The sequence below is a fragment of the Gadus macrocephalus genome, chromosome 6 (genome assembly GCF_031168955.1).
Source record: "Gadus macrocephalus chromosome 6, ASM3116895v1".
Lineage (NCBI taxonomy): Eukaryota > Metazoa > Chordata > Actinopteri > Gadiformes > Gadidae > Gadus > Gadus macrocephalus.
In genome coordinates, this window is record NC_082387.1 from 25,294,035 (window position 1) to 25,303,439 (window position 9,405).

Below are 9,405 nucleotides of genomic sequence, written 5' to 3' on the forward strand. Positions count from 1 at the left end.
GTGCATTTGTTTGTGTCGTAACTGAATTGCTTTGAGTCTGTTTTTTAACCTCAGCCAAACACCAGTTGACAAATGATTCGGCATTTTTAAGGTTTTTCAGAAGTTACATTATATTACATTAAATTCCGATCAAGGCATTGTAGTATATATCATTTTATAGTATTTTTTAGGAATTTAATTCACATATACATCGCTGTTGTATCGCTACGTGTATAGGATCGTTTAAATTCTAGTGGAATCGATTCACATTTCGATTTCAGCCACTAGATGGAAGCAGTGTGTTAACGCGTCTCTCAAGCGGTCGGAGAGGGCAGTGACGACGTCTGAGAGCTTCTCGGAAGCTGAAAGGATAGAGTGAGGGGTCATAGGTCAAAGGTGTTCTGACAGAAGATCAAATGCGACAGAAATAACAGATTTAGATAAGTGACAGTGAAAGCCTGCAGAATCCAGCTTAAACTAACTGCTCGACAAACAACACAAATATACATTTAACGTAAATGATCTACAGAGGGAAAATAGCATACACACACACACACACACACACACACATAGAAAAAAATAAAATACACATCCACACAAACACGTACATGTGCACATTGAAATGACACCATCACACACAAGTTTCCAGGCTTAACCCTCTCGATTCTGCTGATGTGGCGCCTTGCTCAGGGGTTACAGGGTAGTCATGGGAGGTTGACTTAGCCCCCGATATATATAGAGGTATAGATATGATATATTTAGATGTAGAAATGCAGTTAAATATAGATCCGTTCTGACACACTGCACTGCAAGGTGATTTTAGGTTCTGCAATTCCGCATTTCCCTTACTCTCTTCAGGGAGGAAAGACAAAGAGGTCGTTTGACTCCCATTTCCCCTCTCAGTTACACGGGTCTGCTCTCCATATGACACCCCGATGCTGTTGTCATTTGACTAGAAAGAACCAAACAAATTCTGTCTGCATGACGTACTACCTGTAGCGTTTGTGAGTTTGTGTGTGTGTGTGTGTCTTTGTGTGTGTGCGTGTGTGTGTGTGTGTGTGTGTGTGTTTGTGTGTGTATTGGTGTGTGTGTGCATATGAGAGAGATTGGTATTGTTTTTGTGTGTTGACATTGATGTACGACGATGTGTGCATAGATATGTGTGTGTGAGTATGTATGAGTCTGAAGATAATGTTATCCTGTGTGTGTGTGTGTGTGTGTGTGTGTGTGTGTGTGTGTGTGTGTGTGTGTGTGTGTGTGTGTGTGTGTGTGTGTGTGTGTGTGTGCGTGTGTGTGTGTGCGTGCGTGTGTGTGTGTGTGTGTGTGTGTTTCTGATCGTTCAAGTGTGTGCCTAAGTGGAAAGAGTATGTAATCCCATGTGTGTGAGTTTGTCTGTCTGTGTGTGTCTATATGAGAGGGAGAGTGTGTGTGTGTATGTGTGTGTGTGTGTGTGTTTCTGTTTGTGACTGTGTGTGTGGCAGGATAATGTAATCCTCCGTGTGTATGGGTGTGTGCGTGTGTGTGTGTGTGTGTGTGTTTGCAGTTAAAGTATTAGGGGTAGTACTTGCAGGGGGTTAAATGAGTGTAATCCTTTGTCAAACATCTCTTAGTCTGACAAATCTCCTCTGGGTTCAAGGGGTAAGGTCAAAACACACACACACACACACACACACACACACACACACACACACACACACACACACACACACACACACACACACACACACACACACACACACACACACACACACACACACACACACACACCAATCCCCTTCCATTAAGAACCAGTGTCCTACTGTGTTGCCCTAGAACCTCTGCCACCATCTGGCCTTGACCCCCCCACCCCAAAAGCCCCCCCAACCACAGCCCCCCCCCCCCCTAACCCCCATGCAGAGACACAGAGGAAAAATGAGGACGGAGGAGAGACAGAATGATGGACAGGAGAGACAGAATGATGGAGAGATGATAGAGGAGAGACAGTATGATGGAGCGATGTTGGAGAGATGGAGCGATGGCGGGAGGACAGAGAGCAGAGACAGAATGATGGACGGATGATAGAGGAGAGACAGAATGATGGACGGATGACAGAATGATGGAGAGATGATAGAGGAGAGACAGTATGATGGAGCGATGGCGGGAGGACAGAGAGCAGAGACAGAACGATGGAGGGATGATGGAGGAGAGAACACATGTGAGCGTCATGGAGGTCGGGGATCAGTTGATCACGAAGACTTCTCAGGTCATCCACGTCAACGCCACGAGTTCCCTGATCTTCGATGTCACATCCTCAGTCTGAAGCGAGCCTCCAGACTCCAGGCGTCATCCACCGGAACAAAGAAAAGTCAGTCAGCTTTCCACTCTTCCCTCAGTTCATAGAGAAAACAGAAGTGTGATGACGCCATCCCTCCCTCCTCCTCCTCCTCCTCCTCCTCCTCCTCCTCCTCCTCCTCCTCCTCCTCCCACGCCACCAGATCCATAGCTTTCTTCCCCGCACGGTGTCGTCACCCCGAGCCGCTCGTCATCCTCTAGGTGACGCTGTCGGGCTCGGTATCTCTCTCTTTAGAGAGGATCTCCACTGTCTGTCCTCAGCCGTGCAGCGAGGAGGGGGAGGAGGAGGGAGGAAGAGAAGGAGGAGAGGGAGGAGAGGGAGGAGGCAGGAGGCGATGATAGGGACTAGTTATTGTAACTTGACACGACTGGCCAGAGGACGCTCAGATCATGCGAGGGGGCCAGGCGACGCGGACCTCACCGACACACCAGCCGCAGGAGACCCGTCCCAGAGGCGCACCGCCGCGGAGAGGTCGCGGAGACACGTTGGGCTGTTCAGGAGGGAGTCTCGGCTCCGCTAGTCCCAGTCCGCCCGCCCTGCAGCGGGGCCATTGTGTGAAGAATAACGGTCCTGCCGCCGGGAATCCTCTTTGGCTATGAAGAAAAACAACTCCAACAAACGGGTAAGCGCCAGGAAAACGAGTCGTGTGTGGTGTGTGTGTTTTGTGTGTGTGTGTGTGTGTGTGTGTGTGTGTGTGTGTGTGTGTGTGTGTGTGTGTGTGTGTGTGTGTGTGTGTGTGTGTGTGTGTGTGTGTGTGTGTGTGTGTGTGTGATTGTGTGCGATAGCCTCGTATTGTGTAGTTTATCCGGCAGCCTCCGGAACAAAAGCTCCTCCAGGTCCGGCGAGGCCACCGGGTAGATCGACTCGGTTACCCCGCCGCCCGCACTCGGTTTACGGCTCTCTCGCGGACCGCGGAGACCTGATCTCCTCCCGACCACCACGGGTCTCGATGTGGACGAGACCAAGGGATCTGACGCGTGGATCCATGTCCATTAAACTGCTCTTTAGACTAGAGAATAGCCCCGTTTTTAGTTCAGTGACGGATCAGCTAGGTGTTGTTTTTGTGTGTTTCTCATCTGACATCAGGGAGGGACGCGTCCCTGGGTGTTTATGTGCCCCCCAGGGCAGGTTGAATGTGAGGGAAACAGCCTCAAACAACTACCGCTGTTAGCCAGGTATCTCCCCGCATCTCCATGACAAAAGCGTCCAGACGCGCGGCTGAACCTCGGGTTGGATCACAATGAGACGCCCGCCCAAAGGGGACCCCGAGACCCGTCACCTCTCACCCCGTCCCAAGAGGACCCCCAGACCAGACGCCCACTCATCACCAGATCAGCCCCCTGTCTCACCCCCCCCCCCCTCTCTCTTTCTCTCTCCCTCCCTCTCTGTCAGGGGCAGCAGGACTCCAGCCAGAACCACGCACAGCCGGAGAAAGTGGGATGGATCCGCAAGTTCTGTGGCCGAGGGATCTTCAGGGAGATCTGGAAGAACCGGTTCGTGATCCTCAGAGCGGACCAGCTGTTCATCTCAGAGAAAGAGGTGAGGAACATAACTATTACCGGTACTACTACTCGGTGATATAGAAGGCGATGTTTCTGTTATTTTCGATGGCTTTAGCAATACAGTTTTGTATTGGTGGATTTTTGGTGTGTGTGTGTGTGTGTGTGTGTGTGTGTGAGCGTGTGTGTGTTTGTTCGTTAGTGTGTGTCAGTGTGTGTTTGTGTATGGTTGTGTCAGTGTGTGAGTGCATGTGCATGTGCGTGTTTATGCGTGTCTGTGTGTGTGCTTCTACCAGGTTGTGATTAGCCCTTTCCCTTTGTTTTGAACTGCGAACCCAAACCACTCCAAACTGTTGAGAACAGGGCAGCATCACTATGGAAACAGAAGGTCTGAAAAATAGGATTTTGGAGTATTTATATAGTTTAAACGGTCGTTGAACAGTGTTATGCTGCCAAAGTCCCCCAATAGGTCCTCTGTGGTTGTGAAACATCTTCTGCTGTCACTTCTGGTGCTTAGTGAATGGAGAGACACATGCTAATTGGCTCATGCGCTAATCAGTGTTAGCTCAGATTCTGTGTTGATGTGTTCAACGCTCATTTAGACTGATTCGGGTTCACTGTCTTTGACACAGAACTCCACACACACACACACACACACACACATGCTTACATGCCCGCACACACACAAGCACGCACACACAGACACAGACCCAAGCACACACACACACCGTCCCACACATGCACTCACACACACACAAGCAAGCACGCACACAATCACACACATACACACACACGCACACATACACAGACATACACACACACACACACACACACACACAAATGCACAAACACACTTCTTAATCTTCACAATCTTATTAATGAAGTAAGATATGATTACAACAATAAATAAACAAGAAACTGCCTGGAACTAAAACCGAGGTGTCTTGAGAGTATTGGGTCGGTCGGTTCTGATGGATCCGAGCTGAGTCGGTAGAGTCAGGAGGAGGAGGAGGTGGGTTCTGATAGAGTCAGGAGGAGGTGGGTTCTGATAGAGTCAGGAGGAGGTGGGTTCTGGTAGAGTCAGGAGGAGGAGGAGGTGGGTTCTGATAGAGTCAGGAGGAGGTGGGTTCTGATAGAGTCAGGAGGAGGTGGGTTCTGATAGAGTCAGGAGGAGGTGGGTTCTGGTAGAGTCAGGAGGAGCTGGGTTCTGGTAGAGTCAGGAGGAGGTGGGTTCTGGTAGAGTCAGGAGGAGGAGGAGGTGGGTTCTGGTAGAGTCAGGAGGAGGTGGGTTCTGGTAGAGTCAGGAGGAGGTGGGTTCTGATAGAGTCAGGAGGAGGAGGAGGTGGGTTCTGGTAGAGTCAGGAGGAGCTGGGTTCTGGTAGAGTCAGGAGGAGGTGGGTTCTGATAGAGTCAGGAGGAGGAGGAGGTGGGTTCTGGTAGAGTCAGGAGGAGGAGGGTTCTCCGTTCGGTAGCAGACAGCTGAGCCTGCACTCAGCAGCTGAGGAGGGCTGGGGTCGGTTTGGTGGGAGAACCTCTGAATGTCAGCCTGACCACGGCTCAGCTGTTCTGCTGACATAAACATACCTCGCAGAACTCCCTGGATGGGGACAAAACCCAGCAGCAACCGAGCTGTACCGCGCGCGGGTGATTGTTTATTCACGATTTAAATCGAATTGTAAGCTCATGTGGTATTACAAGCTGTCAACACTTTTTTCCGAGACTAATTAGAAATCAATACTAATGAAATTCAAAAATCAATGAGCTTATGAATTGTGTCTGGCCGAGGGTTATAAGCCGCTGCTTGCTACCATCCTGGCCCCACACACCCTCCCCTCGTTCTCGGCCTCAGGTGCCCCTGCTAGCTTCATAACGTGACATTACGGCCGGCGCCTCTAGTAAACAAAGAAAGCTCCCTCCTCCACTTTCTACTGCAGCCTGCGCCCCCCCCCCCCCCCCCCCCCGCAGTGCGGGAGGGAGGGAGTCAGGTTTCAGTCGGAAAGAGCCGGGAGGCTGCTGAATCGGCCCAGGACCGTTAGCCGTTAGCGGTAGCTCGCACTAGTCTGGTTCTGCTGCTAGCTAAAACTAGCTATTACTGCTAGTTACAGTATAGCTGTGTATGTATGCAAAGCTATGTTTTCGTTAGCAATGCGTTAAGCGTTAAGGGGTGTGACTGTCAGTGTGTTACAAGACTGGTTATTGAATTTAGTTACAGTCTATTGTTGTAGTTATATGTTAGTAATGTGTTATTACACGTTTGACAAAGAAACAATTATAAACCGCTTAGTTTAGCTGCTAAACTGTAGCAGCACGTTCTGCTATTGTTCAGATTGATTGAGAAGCCCTGTATACTGGTAGTGTTGTGTAGCATCACCTAGGGCTGCTCGATTATGGGAAAAATCATAATCACGATTATTTTGGTCAATATTGAAATCACGATTATTCAAACGATTATCTTTGAGTCTGAAAACGTGTTGTATTTATTCACCATGTCTCTCCCAAAAAAAACGTAACTGAGAACTTTGAAATTACGCCTTAAATAAATACACAAAATGGTCAAAAAGAAAATGTTCCAATCTAAAATGATATACAGATATGTGTCCAGCTGTTCTGACCTTTCTATAAATCATTAAAAAATAATAAAAAAATAAAAAATAATAATTAATAAAAAATCGGATAACTCGATTATGTTAATTTTCTGATCGTTTGACGCTAAAATCGTAATCGCGATCAAAATTCGATTAATCGCCCAGCCCTAGCATCACCTGCCATCAGGTATCTAGCATTACGTAGCATCACCTAGTTGGCTGCATGTAGCATCAAAAAGATAGCATCACATAGCTAGCATCACATAGCTAGCATCACATAGCTTGCATCACATAGCTAGCATCACATAGCTAGCATCACATAGCTATCATCACATAGCTATCATCACATAGCTTGCATCATCTAGCTAGCATCACATAGCTGGCATCACATAGCTAGCATCACATAGCTTGCATCACATAGCTAGCATCACATAGCTTGCATCATCTAGCTAGCATCAAATAGCGAAGATGACCAGGGCAGCCTCAGCACATGTGAAGTCAAACTATTCGGCATCATGTGGTTGAACTTCAACGCCATCATGCCGTGTGTTGAATGGTTTGGCCAAGGGTTTCGACCAAAGCTAGCAGGTTAGCCCTGGGCAGCGTTAGCAGAAGCAGTCTGGAATCATCAAACAAACATGGTTCCTGTATTTTGTGGCTGTCGCGTGCCGCCAGAATATGCTTATTGTTGCACTTCTATTTTTATTGGCTGACATGAAAACAGAGCAGTAACATCCTCTTCTGCTACTTCTGTCATGCGTCCGAATGCGGAAGTGTTCTGTGAATACAGGAACCACGACGGTCTGTTCTGGTTTCCACTGGTTTGAAGGTCTTAATGGGAGACCACTCTAGCCCCCCTCCGCTGTCCCTCTTTTAATAGAAGCAAGAATTTAGTTTGACGAAAAGACGCAAGGTGGTTTGTTTTCCGAGGACAGGCCCCTGAAAACATTCCAGGCTCTATGGGTGTCTCTCTGAAGGGAGGGAGGGAGGGTGTTTGTGTGTGCGTGTGCGTGTGCGTGTGCGTGTGCGTGTGCGTGTGTGTGTGCGCGTGTGTGTGTGCGTGTGTGTGTGTGTGTGTGTGCGTGTGTGTGTGTGTGTGTGTGTGTGTGTGTGTGTGTGTGTGTGTGTGTGTGTGTGCGTGCCTGTGTGCCTGCGTGCCTGCGTGCGTGTGTTTACCACTGCAAGTACGGAAATTTCATAAGTTCACACCCTCACTCTGGCTGGTTTCACACAATTTCTAACCCTAGCTTTAACATATCTTGTGAACCACTAGCAATAAAATCAACAGCATTAATAGTGAGAGTGATAGATCGTCATCATGCCAAGCTGTCAGTCATCAGTTGGGCGAAGGTAACGATGCCATCAACACTCGTTCCTAGTGGGACCAGTAATGCACGCATCCTGCAGTCTGACTTCCAGTAATGCAAACTGGTGTCAAAATACATTAGATTGTCGGTTAACTGACAGAATGGATGGGGAAGTTGGGACCATCGTGACAGAAACATCACAAACACACACACGAAAACACAAACACACACACACACACACACACACACACACACACACATTAATATACACCCGTGTACACACCAAGACTAATTAGCAAACACCTTTGATTACAGACTCACACAAACTAATAAGCACACAGTCACATACACACACACACACACACACACACACACACACACACACACACACACACACACACACACACACACACACACACACACACACACACACACACACACACACACACACAAGCACAAATAATCAAACAAGACTTCTCACACACACTCCTCACACTCACACACGTGCAGACGCGTTTAAATCCTCCCAGTCTGTTCTAAGAGCGATGAATACCATCCAGTGAGCTCCAACCGCCAGCCAGGGGGGGGGCGGGGGGGGGGGTCAGTTTCCATGCCAACCCTTGTGCAAACCCTTCAAAGGCGTGCGCGGGGGTCAGGCGTGTCGCCCGCCGCAGCCCCCTGCGTCCGGGGGCAACCCGCCATGGCAACCAGACGCGGACGACCGAGCCGACACTGAGCCTCTGTTGATTGGTCGATCCTCGGTTGGAGGAGCTCGAGACGAGGCGGAGAGAGTCAGTTTGGCGGTTTGGGTTTGAATCCGGGCCCACGCCGGCCTCTGATTGGCTGGTCGCCTCCCGCCGTTCAAGCATAACTTTATTCGTCCTGCAGAATCTGAGCAGAGGAAGAGGAAGAGGAAGACGGGAAGTGGCTTTCAGAGCTCAGAGTCCTTCTGTGTATTTAACGTTAATCGTTAATGAGGAACAAAATGTGCTTCCTGGCTTTTAACGGATGCTAGGCAAGCGCTGAGGACAGAGTGGACCCCCCCCCCGCCCCCCCCCCCTAGACATGGCTCTCTAAGGTGACCTCTGAACCCCGACCTGGAAATAGATACAGTCACGGCCCGGGGAAGGCCATACGAGGACAGGACTGACGTGGTGCTGTGGTTTGTACCGACACACGACTACATGTTAGTTCTTTGGTACTTGTTTAGTACCATAGAACTAACACTACATGTCTGGCGTAAAGAGTAAATGGTAAATGGTCTGTGGTCATACAGCGCTCTTCCAACCAGTGACCGGCGCTTAACAATATTGCGTAACTTTCACCCGTTCATGCACACGTTCACCCACCGGCGGCGGTGTCGGCCACGCAGGGCGACAGCCAGCTGGTCAGGAGCAGTCGGGGTGAGGCGTCTCGCTCAGGGACACCTCGACACTCAGGCGGGGATCGAACCAGCAACCCGCTCCACCTCCTGAGCCACATGTCGCCCCCGGTACTGAGGGACGTGTCCGGTGTTCCGGTGGTCCTGGTGGTCCGGTTCTGAGGTGCGGTCTTCTTCATGGACGGTCTCTCTATTCAAAGATGAATCTGAGCTCCTTTGTCAATAATTCAGCAGCGCCCCGTGCGTAACGGAAAGGCCCCCATCTGTGTGTCTCCCTTTGTGTGTCCCTGTGTGTGTTCCTGTGTGTGTATCTGTGTGTCTG

The 9,405-nt window shown here is 49.5% G+C and overlaps 1 protein-coding gene and 1 long non-coding RNA gene across 3 annotated transcripts in view; one reads left to right on the forward strand and one right to left on the reverse strand.

Annotated features, from left to right (window-relative positions):
• The first annotated feature begins 2,568 nt into the window (after positions 1-2,568).
• The window catches only part of plekho1b (pleckstrin homology domain containing, family O member 1b), a 10,846-nt gene continuing 4,009 nt past the window's right edge, over positions 2,569-9,405 (forward strand). Inside the window, exons 1-2 of one of the 2 annotated variants that reach the window (XM_060053324.1) lie at positions 2,569-2,933; positions 3,713-3,850. In XM_060053324.1, the coding sequence (XP_059909307.1) occupies positions 2,907-2,933; positions 3,713-3,850 (165 nt within the window). In that variant the 5' untranslated portion in view covers positions 2,569-2,906. Of the gene's footprint in view, positions 2,934-3,703; positions 3,851-9,405 lie in introns of both variants that reach the window. The other variant, XM_060053323.1, reaches the window with a different exon arrangement.
• On the reverse strand, positions 3,977-4,558 carry LOC132458952 (uncharacterized). The gene is made up of 2 exons (XR_009526052.1): positions 4,146-4,558; positions 3,977-4,099 (listed from the first exon to the last, which is right to left on the reverse strand). It is a non-coding gene; the product is annotated as an uncharacterized LOC132458952 (long non-coding RNA).